Source organism: Protopterus annectens, chromosome 7.part0, assembly GCF_019279795.1.
Source record: "Protopterus annectens isolate FY-2018-M chromosome 7.part0, PAN1.0, whole genome shotgun sequence".
In the NCBI taxonomy this organism is placed as follows: Eukaryota; Metazoa; Chordata; order Ceratodontiformes; family Protopteridae; genus Protopterus; species Protopterus annectens.
The window spans coordinates 467,074,801-467,097,960 of NC_056739.1; the positions used below are offsets into that span (position 1 = coordinate 467,074,801).

Consider the following 23,160-nt stretch of genomic DNA (forward strand, 5'->3'; position numbering starts at 1 on the left):
GGATACTGACTTTGATGAGTCAGAGGGATCCCTAGATCCCCTCTGAGGATGTCTCCTTTTCAGACATCCTAGAACTTCTAAAACAGAGGGGAAACTGGCCCACCAACAATCCCTCTGAGGATGAGTCAGTATACCTAGAGGCGTTTGGATCTCGGCCCTCCACCTCCTGGGTGTCTCCGCCTTCGACCCCTTATGCAGGTTATTGCACGAAGGCGTGGACAGCTCCTGACTCTGTAGAGCCAGTCCCTAGGAGGCCTTCTAAATTTATCACTGCCCCTAGTGACAAACAATTCCTTACCAAGGGTGTCCCCGCTGATGCCATGGTGGTGGCTGCGGCCACCAAAAGGAACTTGCAGATCCTTCCGTGCCCATCCTCCTAATAAGGACTCTAGGACCATGGATAGGTACGGCAAGCGGATGTTTTCCTCAGCGACCTTTGCTATGCTCGCTGAATTATCTTTGTCACTTCACCAGACTCCAGAGAGATATCCTGAAGGAGCTGGGAGAAGTAGTTCAGGATCCTACAGCTGCAGGGGCTCAAGAAAAGATTGCTTCGCAGCTAGGAACCCTCAATTCCATTGCTAACTCCTCCATGCGGCTAATATCTTATGCTGCGGATGGAGCGAGTAGAGCCGCAGGCACAGGTGTGGCTCTTAGACGCCAAGCCTGGATGCGGCTATGTGATTTTGCGGATCCCTTTAAGGCGTCCTTCACAAATTCTCCCTTTGATGGGTCAGCTTTATTTGGCCCTCAGGTGAAGGAGACCTTGACCAGGTGTGAGCAGGACGGCAAGACTCTTTCTGCTGTTGGAGTCCGTTTTTCCACCCCTTCTAGGCCTTATCCCAAAGGACAGAAGGGTGGGAAGATGTGGTTCCAGAATCCCAAGGAGTCACGCCGGATTCACGTGGTCAGTTTACCCCTAGAGGCAGAGGGGTAACAACAACAGACGCCGCTCTAGAGGCAGAGGGGGTCCAAGAACCAGGGAAACAGGGAGCCTCTCTCTGATAAGCCCTTTCAGCATCCCTGAGGTGTTGCCCGGCTGTCCCTCCTTGGAGGCAGTCGGGGGAAGATTATCACTGTACCCAGAAGCCTGGCATTCCCTCACTCAAGACAGATGGGTACAGTCGATCATATCCAAGGGTTACATAATTCCTTTCGAGGAAAGTCCTTCCCTCAAGTTCCCTTCAAGATGAACCACCCAGTCAAAGGGACATTGCAAAGTAAGAAAGCAAAACTACTGCAAAAAGAGCCATTCAGCCAGTTACAATAGACCATTCAGAGCCGGAATCTACTCAAGGTTCTTTTGGTCCCCAAAAGACGGAGACTGGAGACCAATATTGGATCTCAGCAGACTCAACAAGTCTGTCAGGAAGACAAGATTCCGAATGGTCACTCTTCAGTCAATTCTGCCCTTCTTACAGAACGACAACTGGATGTGCTCAATAGATCTTCAGGATGCGTACTATCACATCAAAATTCACAGACGCTCCAGGAGATTTCTCCGCTCGGCTGGGGTCCAGTCATTTCCAGTTCAGAGCCCTGCCCTTTGGTCTCACTACAGCCCCCAGAGTGTTCACCAAATGCATGGCAGTGATCACGGCTCACCTGAGACGTCAAGGATTCCAGGTGTTTCCGTATCTCGACGACTGGCTCCTGTCAGCCACCACCAGGCATCAGCTTATACAAGCCAGGGATTACACAATAGACCTTTGTTCTCATTTGGGCATCTCAGTCAACTTCAAAAGTCATCCTTATCGCCCTGCCAGTCTATTACCTTCATAGGCAAACTTAAACACTGTTCGGATGTCAGCTACCCTTACAGAACAAAGAGTTTCAGACATTCAGACTCATGTCAGGATCATTCTGGCCAGCAAGAAAGTACAGGCCAGAATGGTTCTAAAGGTATTAGGTCTCATGGCTGCGGCCATTACTCTTCTCCCCTGGCTCGATTCTACATGCGCCTCCTTCAGTGGATGCTGTTCACACAGTGGTCATACCAGCAACTCCCAATGCGTCACCAGATTCTGGTGACACAAACATGCAAAGAACATCTTGCTTGGTGGATCACATCGTCTCAGGTTCACCAAGGCAGGTGCTTTGTACCTCCGTCCCCGATAGCCACTGTCACCACGGATGCCTCCCTGATCGGGTGGGGGTCATTATCAGGGCACGATGGATCATGGGTCGTGGCATCCATGCGAGTACCAACTGCACATAAATGTCCTGGAGATGAGAGCAGTGCTTTTAACGTTGCAAGCCCTCAACGACTTTCTTCCCGTAGGGACAATTGCAGTCCACACAGACAACATGTCTGTAGTTTGGTATATCAACAAACAGGGCGGAACCAAGTCCTACCCCTTGTGTCGAGAAGCGCTCAGACTATGGCAATGGGCGATCTCCTCTCATCGGTTTCTGGTAGCAACGCATATCCCTGGGAAAACCAACATTATAGCGGACAGATTGAGCAGAGCTATTCTCATGCCTCACGAGTGGTCTCTCAAGCAATCCATAGCGGAAGAGATTTTTCTGGAATGGGGTCGTCCATGTTGCGATCTTTTGCTACTCCCCAAAACAGCAAATGTCCAGACTTCTTCAGCCTCTTCCTCTATCAGGCCATCCCCAGAGACGCTCTGACCCAGGATTGGCCCCAGGGACTTCTTTATGCCTTCCCTCCATTTCCTCTGATCCCTCAGGTGATCCAGAAAGCTACCGCTTTGAGAGCCAAATTGATTCTCATTGCCCCTTACTGGCCTCGACAAGTTTGGTTCCGTTCCTCCATCATCACCTTTTGGTGCAGCCGTGGCATCTGGACCCAGTGCCAGATCTACTGATTCACCAATCTGGTCAGCTGCACCGGTCAATCCCTTCTCTCAACCTCACAGCATGGTTGCTCCACTTCCTTCCTTAGCCAGGCTTCCTTTGATCTCTAACCCAGTTAGAGATATCATAGTAACTTCACTAAAATCCTCTACCAGGAGGATTTACACAAGCAAATGGAACGTTTCTCTTATTGGGCTAAGGCCCAAAATATTGATCCTTTTACTGCCCCTGTTCAGGCAGTTCTGGACTTCTTAGCAGAGATTTTTCATGCAGGCTCCTCTTCTTCCACAGTCAGAGTTCAGTTGGCTGCTATTTCTAATTTTCATGTCGGGATAGCAGATCATAATATTATGTCCCATAGGCTCTGCAGGGCCTTCTTGAAAGGAATTTTCCTACTAAAGCCTCCAATCAGGAATCCTCCTCCTCAGTGGGATCTAAATTTAGTGCTGACATCCTTGATTCTTCCCCTTCGAGCCAGCTGTTTCTTGTTCCCTAAAGTATCTTTCTTGAAAACCGTTATTCCAAGTGGCTATTACGTCTGCCAGGTGGGTGTCTGGACTTCACGCTCTTCGGTTCGACCCCCCTATTTGATTTTTCACAAAGACAGAGTATCTTTGAGAACTAATCCATCCTTTTTACCTAAGGTCGCTTCAAAAACAATCTGAATCAATCCATTGATCTCCCTGTATTTTTTCCTAACTATTCAGATAGAGCTGAACAAAAGCTACATTATCTTGACGTCCACCGTCAGCTTAGATATTATTTGGACAGAACAAAAATTTAGAAAATCTGATCAACTTTTTGTTTCCTATGCAGATAATAAAAAAGGCCTTCCTGTTTCTAAAGTGACTTTGTCCAGATGGCTTTCTTCGGTCATCACTGAAATTTATACGATCAGGGGAAAACAGCTGTGCTCAAAACCTAAAGCACATTCAACTAGGAGTTTAGCTACTTCTACAGCCTTTCAAGCTAGACTGCCTTTGGACACTATTTGTGCAGCGCCACTTGGGCCACTCCTCACATTTTTGTTTCCCATTACAAATTGGACTTGGCCTCCAGGGACAGAGCCAGTTTTGGCTCTACAGTCCTCAAGAGTTTGTTCCATTGAGCCACCCAGGATAGAGGTGCTAGGGACGGTCCCATCAAGCAAGAATGAAGGCGAGATTGACAACTTAACATTAAGAAGTTATGTACCTACCATAACGTTCCATGTTAGTTGTCTTCTCTCGCCTTCTTTCTGCGACCCTCCCTCCTTCCCCCTGGCCTGGACAGACCTTGTATAAGAAACTATTATGCTAAAGACCATTCAGACCTGGTCGTTTTTCCATCTGTAAGTTTCTTCTTCCTTTGGGAAGTATTTTATGCTTGGTGTTATTGCCCTTTGTCAACAAACGAGATCTGGGTACTTACTGCCTTGCATCATGGGATATGGGGCTGCCTCGAGCTGGTAAAAGGAGTTCTCGAGCTAAAGCAAGTGCCGGTCGGAGCCGAGGATCGGCTCCGAACCCATCAAGCAAGAAAGAAGGCGAGAGAAGACAACTAACATGGAACGTTATGGTAGGTACATAACTTCTTATTCTTGTGGTTGCAAAAAAGGTAATTACGAGAAAATTAAAATTGGTCTAAACCGGATATACTTGAATTAGTGAATTTTTAACTCATTCCCTCCAGAACAGCTCTTTTGTGTGTTGTTCCAACTCCCAGTGGGTGTGGCTTGACCCTTTAAAAATGAAGCTATCACCTTACACTTCAAATAAATATTCACGGTTATGGAACCTTAACTGTTACTACAAAACTTGAAATGGCAAACTATTCAATTTGATGCTTTAAACTGGATTTTATAAACCACATTAAAGGCAGTGAATATTAATTTTGTAATATTCTATAAACAGCTTGTGATTTCTTAGTAAACATTAAAGCAAGTTGCATACTACCAGCAGTATTTTCTTCTTATAGCTGTGAGCTTTCGTATGAGGCTATGCAGTTCTGTCTGAAGGTTGAGATATTTAGAGAAATATGAAAATAATTACAGTAAGAATAGTATGCAAATAATCTTTATCTCTTTAGCTGCATTGGACAGAGGTCAGGTATCAGTACAATTGTTTACCATCGTGTATGCTTTAAGATAAAATCTTTTGATACCTTGTATGGTAGCATGGTTTTATTTATTTACTTATTTATTTACATTTGTTTACCGGGAAAGTCCAACTGGGCCAGAAGTCCATTTTCAGCAGAGTCATGGGGAGAAAAGCTCCACAGAAATACAAGCATATACAATAATTAGATAGTACAATAGTATACATACAGTAAGATGCAGAATACTTTTCTTCTAGTTAGTCTATACAAAGTAGTATTCAGTACAGTTTTCTAGTAGATACAGGTTTAGAAAGAAAAACACAAGCATTTCATTGAAGATTACTGTGAGAAAAAATAAAGTTAGTAGTGTGTACATATTAAATAATAGATGTTAAGTTGTCTATCTCGCCTTCATTCTTGCTGGATGGGTTCGGAGCCGACCTCGCCCGACTGCCACTCTAAAAGCTCGAGAGTTGGTTCCACCGGCTCGAGGCTCCCCTTATATCCCACAATGCTAGGCGAGAGTTACCTCAGATCTCGTTTGCCGCTACAGCTTCGAGGTTGGTTGTTTCTACCGGTTCCTGGTGAGTGCTATTTTTCTTGTAAAAATTACTCTTTAAAACCCCTTTTAAGTTAATATTCTTACTTAGTTAGTGTAGATTAGAAAACTTTATCCCCGGCCCTAAATATTTTCTGTTTCTTTCCCCAAGAACATTTGGTTCTTCCATTGGGCCTTTAGGCCTTCCCTTCCCTAGTGGAGTGTGTGTGTTTTTTGTAGTTTATTCTAGTTTATTGTAGTTTTAAATACTAGTATTACTACTAATTTTATTGTGTTTTCCTGACAGGGTATAACTTGTGTGTTTGTGTGCGTGTTTGTGTACACCTGTCAGTCAAAAAAATGTCTAAAGAAGCAAAGGTCTCCGGATTCAAGAAGTGTGATGCGTGCTGTCAGAAAATGTCTCTGACAGACGCTCACACTTCTTGTGTCTATTGTCTGGGGCCTTTGCACCTGCAGGACTCCTGTGCTGTGTGCCATGGCTTCAGCCCCAGGGTCCTGCAGGAAAGAAAAAATAAATTAATTCTTAGAGGCTTACTGAAGCCAGAGGATTCCCTGTCAGTTTCAACAGGGAAGCCCTCTAAGGCATCGAGGTCTTCGGCTCCGGCTTCTGAGCCGAGACCTCAGGTTGCTCAACCTTTGCCTTTATCGGCTCCGGCTGGAGCCGATAAGTCTCAGTCCACAGTTTCTGTGGCTCCCTCGGCTCCGGCCGGAGCCGAGGTTATTGAGGTTCCCGTGTCGGCTCCGACCAGACCTTCGGAGCCGACAACTAGGAAGAGGTCCAGGTCACCATCTCTTGGCTCCGTTCATTCGGCTCCAGGATCTCCCCTGCTGTCTGAACGGAGCCAAAGGTCTCACTCCTCTAGGTCATCGAGGCTGTCGGATCATGACCTTCAGAGGGTAGTGAGTCGACTACTTAAGTCCGAGGCACTAGCCCAGATGCTTCAGAGCCCGACTCATCAGTCGATGCCTGCCCCGGTCCATCAACATTTTCCTCCTTCGACTCTCTTGAGTTCGGAGCCGGGTCGCGCCGGAACCGAGACTGTGATTACGTCGGAGCCGATACAATTGTCTTCGCCACCACCGTCGGCTCCGTTTTCTTCTTTGGAAGAATCTCGGCGCCAGACTTCCCTCGTCGGCTCCGAGGGGGTGAGTGGCATTGGACCCTTGTCCGACCCCCCTCTCCCTCTCGGGGCTTCGGCGCTGGTGAGTACGGCTCCGACATCGGCCTCGGAGCCATCACTGTCGGTGCCGAGGGGGTTCTTAGCTCCTCGAGCGGGACCTCTGGCTCTGCCTGACAGGGGTGCATTCGAGGTCATGCGGAGTGTGTTAGAGCCTGGCTTCTACTCCACAGTCGGCTCCGCCGCCCCCCCCTCTATGCTGCCTCAGGGTAAGTCGGCTCACTCCCTCATCCCGGACCGCAGAGAGCCAGCTCCTCAAGAGCCCCTGTGGGATTTCATCCTCTTCCGAGGCCTCTCCTGATTTGGCAGAAGAGCCCCTCGGAAGAGGAAGTGTAAGAGGAAACACATTGACTCACCTGAGTCTATCACGCCAGACACAGATTTGGATGATTCTGAGGGTTCCCCGTTCCCCTTCTGAAGATGTCTCATTTGCAGACATTCTGGAGATCCTGAAACAGAGGGGAAATTGGCCAGCCCTCAACCCTTCGGAGGACGAATCTGTGTATCTTGAGGTGTTTGGCTCGCCCTTCCACCTCCTGGGTGTCCTCCCTTGACCCCCTCATGCAGGTGGTTGCTAAGAAGGCATGGACGGCTCCTGATTCAGTGGACCCCACTCCCAGGAGACCCTCTAAGTTCATCACAGCTCCAGCAGACAAGCAATTTTTATCAAAAGGAGTTTCTGTGGATGCTATGGTGGTAGCTGCTGCCACAAAGAAGGAACTGGCTGATCCTTCAGTACCTGTCCATCCACCTAACAAGGAATCTAGGTCCATGGATAGGTACGGAAGCGGATGTTCTCCTCAGCGACATTTACCATGCGTCGCTGAACTACCTGTGCCATTTCACTCGCCTTCAAAGGGACTTGATCAAGGAAGCGAGTGAAATGTTAAGGATCCTACAGCTGCGGGTTTCAAGACAAGATGAACACGCAGCTGGCTACCCTTAATTCCATATCCAACTCCTCCATGCGCCTCCTTTCTTACGCGGCCGATGGAGCGAGCAGAGCCGCAGGGACAGGTGTAGCCTTACGTAGGCACGCCTGGATGCGGCTATACAATTTTATGGACCCTTTCAAGACGTCTTTCACGAACTCCCTTTGATGGATCATCTCTTTGGTCCTCAAGTGAAAGAAACCCTGACTAGGTGCGAGACTGATGGCAAGACCCTTTCTGCCGCCGGAGTCCGTTTTCGACTCCTTCCAGGCCTTACCCCAAAGGCCAGAAGGGTGGAAAGATGTGGTTCCGTAAACAATCTCAAGGGACTTAGCCTGACGACAGAGTCGTTTTCCTACCAAAGGCAGAGGTGGGAATAACAATGGTAGACGCCGCCCTAGGGGCAGGGGGTCCGCAGAACCAGGGCAATCGGGAAGCCTTCCTGACCAGCCCTTTCAGCATCCCTGAGGTGTTGCCCGACTGCCCATCTTCGAGGCAGTCGGGGAAGATTGTCACTGTACCCAGAAGCCTGGCTATCCCTGACTCAAGACAAATGGGTACAGTCCATCATTTCAAGGCTATTCTATCCCCTTTCTTCGCTTTCCAAATCAGTCAAAAAATCCCTTCCAGATGTTCCACCCGCTCAAAGGGATCTAGCAGCTTTGGAAATTTCAAAACTGCTTGCAAAAGAGCAATTCAGCCAGTGCCAGCAGACCAACAAGGATCCGGAATCTACTCAAGGTTCTTTTTAGTTCCAAAGAAAACAGGGGACTGGAGACCGATATTGGATCTCAGTGTCTTGAACAAATCAGTCAAGAAAACAAGATTTCGGATGGTCACGCTGCAATCCATTCTTCCCCTTTGGGCAAAGGAAACTGGATGTGCTCTATAGACCTTCGGGATGCGTACTATCACATAAAAATGAACAGACGCTCCAGAAGATTCCTCCGCTTCAGGCTGGGAACCAGTCATTTTCAGTTCAGGGCCCTGCCCTTTGGTCTCACCACTGCCCCCTGGGTGTTTACCAAATGCATGGCAGTGGTAGCTTCTCACCTGAGACGACAAGGATTCCAGGTGTTTCCATATTTGGACGACTGGCTCCTCACAGCTCCCACCAAGCATCTCCTTCTGATGGCCAGAGATTATACTTTTCGCTTGTCAAAAACTGGGTATTTCAATAAATTGCGAAAAGTCTGTTTTGTCGCCTTGTCGTACTATTACCTACATAGGCGCAAATCTAGATACTATAAACATGTCTGCAAGGCTAACACACCAAAGGATATCAGACATTCACAAATTGGTGTCACTCCTCCTCAACAACAACAGAATCAAAGCCAGGTTAGTTCTAAAGGTGTTGGGAATCATGGCAGCGGCCATACCTCTCCTTCCATTAGCCAGATACCACATGCGGATCCTTCAGTGGATGCTTTTTACTCAATGGTCATACCAGGAACTTCCAATGTCTCACACCATTGTGATCACGCAGGGGTGCAAAAAGCATCTCATGTGGTGGATGTCTTCCCCCCAACTCCTGTTGGGAAGACCCTTTGTTCCACCTCCTCCGGTTGCTACACTGACAACGGATGCCTCCCTGATCGGGTGGGGGGGGCATTATCAGGGCAGGACAGTCCAGGGCACATGGCAACCAAACGAATGCCACTTGCACATAAATGTTCTGGAGATGAGAGCAGTGCTTTTAGCGTTGCAAGCCCTTCAAGACTCTCTTCCCTTGGGAACAATTGCAATCCAGACAGACAATATGTCTGTAGTGTGGTACATCAACAAACAAGGCGGAACCAGATCATACCCCCTGTGTCGAGAAGCACTCAGACTGTGGCAATGGGCGATTTCTTCTCAGCGTTTTCTGATAGCAACGCACATCCCGGAAGTCCAATCACATTGCGGACAAGTTGAGCAGAGCTATACTCATGCCTCACGAGTGGTCTCTGAAAGACTCTGTAGTGAGAGAAATTTTTCTCAAGTGGGGTCAGCCTTGCTGCGATCTTTTTGCTACTCCCCAAAACAGCAAGTGCAGAGAATATTTCACTCTATTCCCTTTACCAGGCCAACCCAGCAGAGACGCTCTAGTCCAAGTTTGGCCCCGGGGACTTCTGTATGCATTCCCCCCTTTCCCACTGATCTCTCAAGTAATTCAGAAAGCTATCGCTCAGAAGGCATCCTTGAATCCTCATTGCTCCTTACTGGCCTCGACAAGTGTGGTTCCCCTTTCTACATCGTTTTCTCTTGGAGCGACCGTGGAATCTGGACCCTAGTTCCAGATCTTTTGATCCATCAGTCGGGTCAGTTTCATCGCTCCCTCCCTCTCTGAACCTCACTGCTTGGTTCCTCCAGTTCCAACCGTAGCCAGGCTTCCTCAATTATCTCACTCTGTTAGAGATATATTGATAGCTTCCCATAAATCTTCCACTCGAAAGATTTATTTGAGTAAGTGGAAACGCTTCTCATATTGGGCACAAGGAAAGGACATAGATCCTTTCACCGCTTCCATCCAACTAGTCCTTGATTTTCTAGCTGAACTTTTCCATGCAGGTTCATCTCCATCTACACTTAAGGTTCAATTGGCAGCTATTTCTAACTTCCATGTGGGTATTTCTGAATCTGCCCTAATGTCCCACAAACTTTGCAAAGCCTTTTTGAAAGGAGTTTTTCTTCTCAGACCTCCTATAAGAAATCCTCCTTCTCCTTGGGACCTAAATTTAGTTCTTGCTTCTTTGATTCTTTCCCCTTTCGAACCTGCAGCTTCCTGTTCCTTGAAATTGTTATCATGGAAAACTCTCTTTCTGGTAGCTATTACATCAGCTAGAAGAGTTTCAGAACTTCAAGCACTCAGTTGTCGTCCTCCTTATCTTTTGTTTCATAAGGACAGAGTATCCTTGCGAACTAACCCGTCCTTTTTGCCTAAGGTGGTCTCGACATCAAATCTAAACCAAAGCATTGACCTCCCTGTCTTTTTTCCAGAGTATTCCAATAGGTCTGAACAAAAATTACACTGCCTGGATGTTCGTCAATTGAGGTACTACTTGGATAGAACAAAACAATTCAGAAAATCTGATCAGCTGTTTGTCTCCTATGCGGAAAGCAGAAAGGGACTTTCAGTTTCAAAGGTATCATTATCCAGATGGCTAACATCTTTGATTTCCCTGGTATATGAAATTAGACAACAAAATTGCCTAATAAACCTAAAGCCCATTCCACCAGAGCTTTGGCTACTTCTTTAGCCTTCCAAGACAGACTGCCTATTGACACCATTTGTGCAGCGGCTACTTGGGCTACTCCTCACACTTTTATTTCTCATTATAAGTTGGATTTAGCTTCTAGGCATAGAGCTAACTTTGGTTCCACTGTTCTCAGGAGTCTGTTCCGTTAGGCCACCCGGGACAAGGTGCTAGGGACGCTGTCCCATCCAGCAAGAATGAAGGCGAGATAGACAACTTAACATATAGAAGTTATGTTCTTACCATAACGTTCCATGTTAGTTGTCTTCTTCTCGCCTTCTTCTTGCGTCCCACCCTCCTTCCCCCTGGCCTGGACAGACCTAGAGGAGTTGTGATTGTGACCTCTCTTTCTACCACCTCTTTCTTAGACATATGCTATTATGCATATTTCCTGGTTCAGGATGTAGGTCACCCTTCTTTCTTCCTGTTGTTAGAGGTGGATTCTGTTTTACAGTTATACTGTTACTGTTATAAGCTGGGGTTAGCTTACAAACGAGATCTGAGGTAACTCTCGCCTAGCATTGTGGGATATAAGGGGAGCCTCGAGCCGGTGGAACCAACTCTCGAGCTTTTAGAGTGGCCGAGTCGGAGCCGAGGTCGGCTCCGAACCCATCCAGCAAGAAGAAGGCAACTAACATGGAACGTTATGGTAAGAACATAACTTCTATTTATGACCAAATGAGGTTTCCTTTATATATATTTGTTTTTGAGTAGTAGTAAACACTGGGGAGTGGGAGAAAATGAGATAAGGAGTGGACAGTGTGTTGAGAGAGTTATAGATATCTTGTCAGTCAAGTTTGGCACATGGACAGTGCCAGTTCTTGGATAGATGTTCAAATAGTAGTTAATACTGGTAGATTCAGGTGCGATTTGGAGGGTGAGGGGTAGAGTTTCATAATTTGGCTATTTGATTTGAGAATAAGGCTTCACCGTGAGTAGTGTTAGCTTTGTTTACTGTGCGAAAGTTTCTGTCGGCAGATCTTAGACTTCATAGGCATGAGTAGGGACTAGCAAGTTCCTAGAGGGATGGGCAACTGTCAGGATGGAAGATGATAATGTGTGTGAATTTAAGTTGGTAGAGACGAAGGTTAGATAGCTTGAGCCAATTTAATTTATGTAGAACAATACAGTGGTGGGTTTGGTGGGAAAGATTGGCTGCGAAACAGGCTATTTTGTTGTAGCAAGTTTCCAGTTTGGTTGTCTGTTTTTTTTTAAGTTGGTAAAGAGGGGGAAAGCATATAGGAGTGTGGAGAGGAGGAATGTTCTGGATGTGGCTAGTCTGGTATTGTCGGTGAGGAATAGCTTGATTCTGTACAGTGAGCCAAGTTTGATTTGAACTTTCTTAATTGTGGTGGCAATGTGTTGGTCAAATTTGAGTTTGTTGTCAGTTGTCACTCCAAGGAGTTTCGTATGTGTTTGCTGAGAGAATAGTGAAAGGAAATATGAACGAGCAATATTTGACGTGTACAGGTGTCGGTAGGAGGGAACAGCAGTAACGCCTGGAGGGGCACAGACTGTTGTAATTAATGAGTTAACAGTGAAAAAAGAACAGGAAATGGGATATTTAAAAAGGGTAGGAGTAAATCCCACAATTTCCATTTTTTCCCTATTTAAATATACCGAGAAAAGTTTTGGAGGATGAATGAGGTATAAGAGAAGGCAGGAACTGAAATTATGCAACATCGCTTTGATTTATGTGGTGTAGAGCACATATGTGAGTGATGTATTTTTGTAAATGTGAACCCGTTACTGTTTTGATTTACTTTTTAGATAAATGTAGGTTTGTCACAAGTGATTCAATGAAGGTGTTAAAAAAATGTTTTGTTTTGACTATCGCTGCTTGATAAAACTGTTCTCTTGTCTTTTTTTTTGTTGCTCTTGCCTTTTTTTTTGGTTGCATACAAAGCTCTTTCTATCAAAATAGATGAAAAAAGAAAATTAATGTTGGCAATGATTTCTTATGTTTTGTATTCTGCTGTACAACTTAATCTGATAAAATAAATTTGTCAGTTCTGGAAGTAATGTGTTGAATTGCTGAAATGAAATGCTAACTAAACCACATTCTTAAGGCTAAAATTCCAAACTGGTCTGTTAAGCAGATTGCAACTTTGAGGTTTGGGCTCTGAGCTTGATACAGAAGTTAAAGGGATGCAGAAGGCTATGGCAGGTGTTGACCCATATAAAAATATTTTCCAAGACTTCATTTAGTTTTTCTGCATGCAGACATTCTCATTTCACCATTGGTAACTGAGGTAATGTGTCAGAGCTGATAGTTGACAAGATGGAGGTAGAGCTCATTGTTAGCTAAATGTATAAATTTCTCTCCATTATATGTCACTTGATAATGTATTAACTGTCTAATTGTTATGTTATTTACAGAATTTTGATTATACGTCTGCTGCCACGTCTCAGTCTGCTACTGAACCAACCAAAGCAGGGGCAGGATATAAAGCTTCATATACTGGGCAAAGTGGTTATTCCCCCTCGCAGTCTGCAGGGTATAGTAGCACACAGCACCCAGCCTACACCAGTGCTTCACAGTCGGCAGCTTACAACAGCCAATCAACAACCTACAGTAGCTCTTCACAACCCACAGCTTACAGTGGACAGACTATGGCCTACAATAATTCATCACAGGTAGGGATGTACAGTGGATCCTCGCAGCCTCAGAACTACAGCAGCAGTACACAACAGCCTGGGTTGTATTGTAGTGCCCCACAGCAAAATTATGGCAGCTGCTCACAGCAGCAGCAGCAGCAGCATGGACCATATGGGGGTACCTCTCAGTCTCAGAACTTTAGTGCCAGTTCCCACCCTTCTGGGCCATTTACTGGTGTGTCTCAGCCACAGAACTACAACAGCAGTTCACAACCAGCTGCCTACTCTGGCACCTCACAACCTGCAGTCTATAGTCTTTCCTCACAGAGGGCTACATATGGCCCACCATCACCACCATCATCTTATCCATCTGGCCAGCCTGGAGGCTACAATAGTTCTCAGCACCCTGTTTATAATCTGTCTCATGGACAGAAGCCTTATCCACAGCCTGTTCCTGCTTCTTACACTACAGCTACTACCAGCACAGGACCAGCATTTAATGTTCAAGTCAAGGTTGCTCAGCCAGTATCAAACTACACACAGCCCAGACGGAAGGCAGAGCAAGCATATGGACCACCATCTCCAAGGCAGCAGGTACCCAGTTATGGACAGCAACACAATATGGGTATGGAGCCTCCAGGTGAGTCCACATACAGGGCTGTGGCAAAGTATCCAGAGCCAGCTTATGGGTTGGCTCCTCACCATTCAGAAGCCACTCCATTACAACAAAAGTGGTACCAACAGTCACATCACCCCAGTGGGCCAGCATCCAAGCAGCTAGATTCCAGTCCTGGAGTCTCTGAATCTGAGCAGGATCGAAATTATGGACAGCCTGGTGCCAGGAGGGCAGAGTCTGACTATTATGGCCCTGGACCTTCCGCATCAAGGCAGTACACATCAAGCAGTGGAATGAAAGGGACAGAGTTTTATTCAGCAACAGTGCCACCTGCAGGCAGTGGTGCTGGCAGCCGAGGATATGGTATAAAGGTAAACTTTTTTTTTTGACTCCCTTTCTGTAAAAAATAATGTTGGTATTTAAAACCTTTAATGTATAATATACCTACAAGTGAAATGCCTAAAAAACACAAATAAAAAATGTGTATAAAATGTGAAACCACTTGAATTGTTGTACGTGTTAGTGTGTGCCCCTGCTTTTGGCAGTTATAAAAAAATTAACTGTCTGAAGTTATTCTGTGGTCATATCAGAAGATTATTACACACAGATTGTGCTGTTTAATCTTTGCTGTTGAAGTTCTAATGACATTTTTGCATGTTGGACAATTTGTACCAAAAACTTAACATTTTACTGTGATGGACACCACTGCAAGTCATGGGTCCTCCTAAAGCATGCTGCATTAAGATCCAAACCAAAAAGTTAATTCCTAGGATAGTTAAGGTGCAGTATGTGCAGTTCTGCAAGATAAAGTAGGTGCTTAAATTTGTTATGTTCATGTTACAGCCTTGCTTACAAATGTGTGATACTGTTAAAGGAATGGAGAATAGTATAAACGACAGCTTTTACTTCTACATTGGATCCTGCATAGTCAAAGAAGTCTGAGGGTGGAACTGCAAACGGTAATGCATGAGGGGAGGGTGGACTGTGAGTTCATCAGTTTCAAGAAGGAATAAAGTGAGAGACAAAACATTCTCCATAAAGTAGGTCATCAAATGTGAAATAGTAGCGGATGAATACCATTCTGTAATTGGGAACTGGGCACCAGGCAGGTCAGAAAGATGAGGTGAGTACCATCACATTTCATTTAGAGGAATGGGGGGGTGCTCTGAATAGTTCAGTGGCCCCTGCACTGATTAAGGGTAGGCAAGGGGTAGAGAATTGGAATCAAGAATAATGGGGTGGGGTAGTATGACTAGAGTAATATACATACAGATGTGGCTTTGCCAGTAGAAGACTGAGTGATTGCAGCTGGGAAAGAGCAGGAGTTGTTGTTTTGGCTCTTAAAGGGTTTAGCCTTGTAGACCATGACCATACCAGAAAAGATAAAATGCTGGATATCATTGACAATAGTTGGCTAAAATTAATCATTATACCAGTGTGTTTCAGAGTTTGAGAGAAGAGTAAGAATGCAAAGACAAAGATAGTGTAGGAGTTAAGAAGTGGATTCTGTTGAACTGTGGGTGAGGACTCAGAAATGACTCGGGGAACTTGAAACAATGATGGTTCAGGGATATAGAGTACTCTAGGTTATATGTAAAGGTTTGAAAAAGAAAAAGCTAGTGTAGCTACATAGGAACAGTCTCGAGATTAAGGCAAAAGACACTGCATACAAGAGGTCAAAAGGTTTAGAGAAGGCAGAGTAGGCAGGAGACTTAAAAACAGAACAACAAGGAAGGTAAGGGCTGCAGTGGTCCAAACTAAGACAGTCCAGGACTTGTTTTTTGGCTTAACAAATAAGATGTGTAGATCACAGAAGTTTGAAAAAGGACACGGTGGTATTAAGGTAAGTACTTTTGATTTTAATTTGTAAGAAAGAAAAAGCCAATGATAGGTGCTATGCTGAGAAAGATAGCAGAGTGTAGAGATCTGTGGAAGGGAAGTTATCTACTCTTAGGATTAAACATGGAAACCAAGAAGGGCTGCCAGTATGGGTCCTCTGTAAATTCAACCAAGGTTTTGTCAGGTACCCTGAAGACCTTATTCAGCAGATCATTGGCTGGTGCTGATATGCCTGAAAAGTAGACAGCAACTGTATTACCCTTGTATAAGCTGGGAAGTGCAAAAAATCCCTAACTGCAAACCTACTAGCTTTGCATTATTAGCAGAGAATATCAAGAGAATCCTGAGGGAGATGCTGTTTTGTGGTAGAGAACAGTGGTTCTTCATGGTAGCAAGCAGCTTGATTTCTCATGGATTATTGAAGCTGCCATTCTGAGCTGATGCTGTTTAAAGTATAGTTACAGGTTGTTGAAGCATCGTATATGAGTGGATTTAGTCAGAAAATTTAATGCAGTGCATTTGGAGTGAAACCCACCTTATCATGGGAGGTGGGAGTGCCTTTCACAGATTTTAGTTTACCTGATTCCCTACTGTGGTGCAAAGACAAAAATGGTGTTGCCCTGTACGGCTGCAGGTGCTTCGGCTCGTCAATACACTGCTCACTCTAGCTCTTATTAATCTGTCACTTTTCAAGAAAATGCACTTTTTACTAAATTTTTGAATGTAGGAAAGATATATGAACGGTACACCTTGCTGAATCTGCTAGAATCTGGCTCACTGTGAATTGTTTGCAGGGCTGCTGTCTGTAGGCCCTGTGAGGCCTGAAACGCTCTTGTGAGCTGGGGATAATGATTAAGATTCATCCAGTGTGCTGCATTTGCTTTGTTTCCTGGATTAACTGCAAATATCAACGGAAGAAATGCCGGAGATGTGACTGAAGAAGGAAAAGAGGAAAAGAGCAGGTATTCGTGTCAGACTAAGAGAAGCTCCACACAGGCCTGCAATTCTATCCATACTGCTGGCAAAGTTCGATCTCTAGACATTAAAATAGATTACATCAGGTTGGCATTAAACACACATTGCAAGGTAAGAAACAGCTGTTTAATCATTTTTACACAGACTTGGCTATATTCAAATATCAGTGACTATGCTGTGAGAAATCAGGATTACACCATATTCAGAGCAGAGAGGATACAGACCATTAATGGCAAAGCTAGAGGTGGGGAAGTTTGCATATATGTAAACAACTGATGGTGTAATAACTAAGATTATTACCTTCAGCCATTGCTCAGCAGACAGTACGCTTAAATATAATCTATTCTGTCTGCTTTGGGAATTTGCAGCCATTTATATCACAGCAGTCTATGTACCTCTGAGTGCAAACTCTAAAAATGCACTTGCTAGCCTGTACAGACTCTCCTGTGAACTACAAAGCAAAAATACCAAGTGTGTGAATATTATGGCAGGAGATTTTAACCAGGCCAAGCTGAAAACAGTACTACCACACTACTATCAGTATGTGAACTTTGCCACAAGGGGAGCAAATACATTAGACCAAGTGTACGCAGATGTCAAGCAAGCTTTCAAAGCAGTTCCCCACCCACACCTAGAAAGCTTGGATCACAGTTCTATCTTGCTGATCCCAGCCTACATACCCATGCTGCTAAGAGGAAAACCTTCCAGGAAACAAGTAAATATCTGGCAAGAAGGAGCAGTCTCAGCCCTGCAATACTGCTTTGAATGCACTGATTGGAACCTATTCGTAGAGGCTGCCACAACAGAACAGCATGTAAACCTGCATGAGTATACTAAAACAGTAGTGGAGTTTATCACCAAATGTGTCAAGGACATGTCCACCTTAAAGGACATAACTATAACGGCAAACAAAAAATCATGGATCACTAGTGAAATCTGAGTTACTGAGAGCACGTAATGCTGCCTTCAGCTCTGGAGATAAAGATGCCCTGAAAGTTGCCAGGGTCAACCTGAACAAGGGAGTAAGAGCAGCAAAATGTGCTCACGGGTAAAAAGACAAAAACACTTTGCATTTCAAAAGGACCCTAGGCAGCTGTGGAAGGGCATCCAGTGCATTACTGATTACAACCCCCCCATCAACACAATGTGTAGATAATATGGACTTTCTAGACAAACCTAACACCTTCTTCCGCAGATTTGAGGGGACAAACACCACCTCACCAAGGAAACTACCCATGGATGGGGATGCCACACCGCTATGTCTCATCCTGGAGGCAGTCCATAAGAACCTAAGAAAAGGCCACCTAGGTAAGGCAGCAGGTCTTGACATGATTCCGGGCCGTCTACTCCAGGACTGTGCAGATCAGCTGCCACCTGTCTTCACTGATTGCTTTGTTGCTTTTAGCTTTAGGCCCCCACAAACTGGAGCTGATAGGCAATGTTGTTCTGGTTTGCCTATATAGAAGTTGCTGAGCAGGCGAGACAAGTATATTGTCACTGGGTATGTTTCTGAGATTTGAGTGCATTCATATAAACATTGGTATTGTCAGGCTTTGACTTCTGCAGTAATTGCTTTGCACTCTGTACTGCATGTTCAGCTAGCCAATTTGCCTGTGGATATTCTGGACTATGAGTAACATGTACAAAGTCCCATTCTTTTGCAAATTTCTGAAACAACTGATTGGCAATTTGGGTACCATTGTTGTAAATAACTTTGGATGTTAAGTTGTCAATCTCGCCTTCATTCTTGCTGGATGGGTTCGGAGCCGATCCTCGGCTCCGACTCGGCACTTGCTTTAGCTTAGGAACTCCTTTTACCAGCTCGAGGCAACCCTATATCCCATGATGCAAGGCGGAACTAACCCAGATCTCGTTTGCCGCTTAGCGAAAGTGGTCTCCTTTACCAGCAGAGGTAAGTGAATTTCTTGTCAAAGAAAGAGAAGCTTAGTTAGGGTTTTATTTTCCCCTTTTAGTCATAGTATAGTCTGTAGTGAATTACAGCCCACCCTATTCCCTTGTTTTTCAAACTTTTATAACCTTTTTAAACCTTTAGTGTAAAAGTTTTAGTTAGGCCTAAAACCCCAGTTGTTAATCCCTTCCTGTGTGTTGTGTGTAGGGGATTAATTTTGTGTGTTTGTTGGGGTTTGTGTGTGTTTCTTCCACCTAGGATATGTCTAGGGAAGGCAAGGTCTCAGGCTTCAAGAAGTGTGACTCGTGCTGTCAGAAAATGTCTCTGACAGACGGTCACACTTCTTGTGTTTATTGCCTGGGGCCTTTGCACCTGCAGGACTCCTGTGCTTTGTGTCACTCTTTTAGCCAGAGAGTCCTGCAGGAAAGGAGGAATAAACTTATCCTCCGTGGCTTACTTAAGCCAGAAGGTTCTCCCTCTAAAGCAGGGTCTGGGAAACCTTCTAAGCCACCGAAGGCTCAGGCTTCAGTTTCCAAGCCTCCTCCGGTGGCTCCGGCTCCGTCGGAGCCGAGATCGGCTCCGGCTGGAACCGATGTATCTGCCTCGAAAGTAGTGGGTTTGGTGCCGGCTGGTTCCGATACCTTATCTACTGTAGCCTTGTCGGCTCCGGCTGGAGCCGACACTTTATCCAGCATCGGAGCCGAGAAACCTTCGGCTCCATCTGGAGTTCAGGGGACTTTGGCTCCGATGGCTCCATCCCGAAAGAGATCTCGGTCCCCTTTGTTACTGAGTATCCACTCTGCTCCGGGGTCTCCTCTTTTGTCGGAGCGGAGCCATCGGAGCCGATCTTCGAGATCTTCCAGGCTGTCTGACCACGACTTGGAGAGGGTGGTAAGCAGGCTGTTGAAGTCTCAGGCACTGGCCCAAATGCTCCATAGCCCGTCTCAACAGACTTCGGCTATAGCCTCACCCCTTGAACTTCCTCCTCCGACTCCACATCAGAGTTCGGAGCCGGAGCTTCTCGGGACAGCGACTGTTTCGGTGCCGGAGCCGATACATCTTTCGGCTCCGATCTCCTCCTTGAGACCTTCCTTGGAGGGATCCGGTCGTCGGGTTTCCCTTGTCGGCTCCGAGGGGGCTAGTGGCATCGGACCCTTGTCCGACCCCGCTCTCCCTCTCGGGGCTTCGGCTTTGGTAAGCTCGGCGCCATCGGCCTCGGAGCCTTCCCTCTCAGTGGAGCCAGGCATTCCTGTTTCCTCGGAGCGGGGATATTCCGGCCTCCCGGGGAGGGGAGCCTTTGAGGTGATGAGGAGTGTCCTGGCCTCTGAGCCTGGTCAACGGTCCATCCCTCTAGCTCCTCCCTCATCAATGCCTGCAGACGCCTCTTGCCAGCCTCTTGCTCTCAGGCCCAGGGATCCATCGCCCCAGGTTTCCCCATTGGGAATTTCCTCCTCTTCCGAGGTTTCTCCTGATCCTGCAGGGGAACCCCCTCGGAAGAGGACGTGTAAGAGGAAACACACAGACTCCCCTGAGTCTACTACATCTGATACCAACTTAGATGAGTCGGAGGGTTCCCCACGGTCCCCCTCTGAGGATGTCTCCTTTTCAGACATCCTTGGGCTCCTCAAACAGAGGGGGAATTGGCCCTCCATTGACCCCTCCGAGGATGAGTCGGTATACCTGGAGGCTTTTGGATCCCGACCCTCCACCTCCTGGGTGTCTCCGCCTTTCGACCCACTGATGCAGGTAGTGGCTCGGAAGGCGTGGCTCCAGATTCTGTGGAACCTGTCCCCAGGAGACCATCCAAATTCATCACAGCCCCTTCGGACAAACAGTTCCTTTCCAAGGGTGTCTCTGTGGATGCTATGGTGGTGGCAGCGGCCACTAAGAAGGAACTGGCGGATCCTTCAGTACCTGTCCATCCTCCTAACAAGGATTCTAGGACCATGGACAGGTATGGAAAGCGGATGTTTTCTTCAGCGACTTTTGCTATGCGTTCGCTGAATTATCTTTGTCACTTCACCAGGCTTCAACGAGATATTCTCAAGGAACTGGGTGAAGTAGTCCAGGATCCTTCTGCTGCTGGGGCTCAGGAAAAGATTGCCTCGCAGCTTGCAATCCTGAATTCCATATCTAACTCCTCCATGCGGCTCATATCCTGTGCGGCCGATGGAGCGAGCAGGGCCGCAGGCACAGGAGTTGCTCTTAGACGCCAAGCCTGGATGCGGCTTTGTAATTTTGCGGACCCCTTTAAGGCGTCCTTCACTAATACCCCTTTGATGGTTCGGCTTTGTTCGGACCTCAGGTGAAGGATACCTTGACCAGGTGTGAGCAGGACGGTAAAACTCTTTCTGCCGTTGGAGTCCAGTTTTCCACTCCTTCTAGACCATATCCCAAGGGTCAGAAGGGGGGGGGGAGATGTGGTTCCGTAAAGCCCAAGGAGCTACACCGGACGCACGTGGTCAGTTTACCCCCAGAGGCAGAGGGGGTAACAATAATAGACGCCGCCCTAGACCCAGGGGGGGTCCTCAGAACCAGGGCAACAGGGAGTCTCTTCCTGAGAAGCCCTTTCAGCATCCCTGAGGTGTTGCCCGACTGTCCACCCTTGGAGGCAGTCGGGGGAAGGATTTCGCTGTACCCAGTAGCCTGGCAATCCCTATCTCGAGATGTGGGTACAGTCGATCATATCCGAGGGTTACAAAATCCCCTTCGAAAGGTTTCCCGTACCTCTACAATCCCTTCCAGACATCTCACCCGGTCAAAGGGATTTGGCAGAACAGGAGGTTTCAAAGCTCCTAGAAAAAAGAGCCGTCCAGACTGTGCCGGCAGACCAGGTAGGATCCGCGTCTACTCGAGATTCTTTTGGTCCCCAAAAGGACGGGAGATTGGAGACCAATATTAGACCTGAGCAATCTAAACAGATTTGTCAAGAAGGCAAGATTCCGGATGGTCACGCTTCAGTCCATTCTGCCCTTTCTGGGCAAGGACAACTGGATGTGCTCTATAGACCTTCAGGATGCGTACTATCACATAAAGATTCACAGACGCTCCAGAAGGTTTCTCCGCTTCGGCTAGGGACCAGTCATTACCAATTCAGAGCACTGCCCTTTGGCCTCACTTCAGCCCCAGAGTGTTTACCAAATGCATGGCAGTGGTCACAGCTCATCTGAGACGTCTAGGATTCCAGGTGTTTCCCTACTTGGACGACTGGCTCCTCTCCGCCACCACCAAGTGTCAGCTTCTTCAGTCCAGAGACTACACTCTACAGCTTTGCAGGAGTTTGGGAATTTCAGTAAATTTGGAAAAATCTTCTCTGCTGCCTTGCCAATCTATCACCTTTATAGGCGCAGAATTAAACACCGTCAAAATGTTAGCCAGACTAACAGATCAAAGAATTCTGGACATCCAAAATTGCTCGGCTTCTATTGCAAAGCAACAAGATCAAAGCCAGATTTATACTGAAGGTTCTACGTCTTATGGCTGCGGCCATTGTTCTTCTACCACTGGCTCGCTTCCACATGCGTCTTCTGCAGTGGATGCTATTCACGCAGTGGTCGTACCACAGTCTCCGATGAGGCACGAAATCTTGGTCACACAGTCGCAGGGCTCATCTGAACTGGTGGATATCTTCCCTCTTCTTCATCAGGGCCGACCCTTTATTCCCCTCCTCCAGTTGCCACAGTCACTACGGATGCCTCTCTGATCGGGTGGGGGCATTATCAGGGCAGGATGGTCCACGGACGTGGCAACCCATAGAATACCATCTGCACATAAATGTCCTGGAGATGAGAGCAGTGCTTTTAACGTTGCAAGCCCTCAACGACTTTCTTCCCACGGGGACTATTGCAGTACAAACGGACAACATGTCCGTGGTCTGGTACATCAACAAACAGGGCGGGACCAGGTCCTATCCGTTATGTCGAGAAGCTCTCAGACTTTGGCAATGGGCGATCTCTTCTCAGTGGTTTCTGATAGCAACGCACATCCCCGGCAGGTCCAACCTATTAGTGGACAGGCTGAGCAGATCCATTCTGATGCCTCACGAGTGGTCTCTCAATCAATCTCTAGTGGATCAGATTTTTCTGAAGTGAGGCACTCCTTGTTGCGATCTTTTTGCTACTCCTCAAAACAACAAGTGCCCGATTTTTTCACTCTCTTTCCCCTTCCAGGCCAACCCCTGAGAGACTCTCTAACCCAGGATTGGCCCCGGGGACTTCTGTACGCTTTTCCTCCCTTTCCCTTGATTCCACAAGTCATTCAGAAAGCCACCGTTTTGAGAGCCAAGTTGATCCTCATTGCCCCATATTGGCCTCGACAAATTTGGTTTCCGTCTCTGCATCGTCACCTTCTGGTGCAGCCCTGGCATCTGGACCCAGTTCCGGATCTCTTGATCCACCAGTCGGGTCAGCAGCACCGGGCCAT

General features: G+C 46.7%; 1 protein-coding gene across 10 annotated transcripts in view; it reads left to right on the forward strand.

Moving 5' to 3' along the window:
• The window catches only part of LOC122806545 (lipoma-preferred partner homolog), a 1,343,214-nt gene that overhangs the window by 500,751 nt on the left and 819,303 nt on the right, over positions 1-23,160 (forward strand). For all 10 annotated transcript variants that reach the window (XM_044077065.1, XM_044077061.1, XM_044077067.1 and 7 more), the window contains one exon: positions 13,181-14,386. In XM_044077065.1, coding sequence (XP_043933000.1) covers positions 13,181-14,386 — 1,206 coding nt within the window. The remainder of the gene's footprint in view (positions 1-13,180; positions 14,387-23,160) is intronic.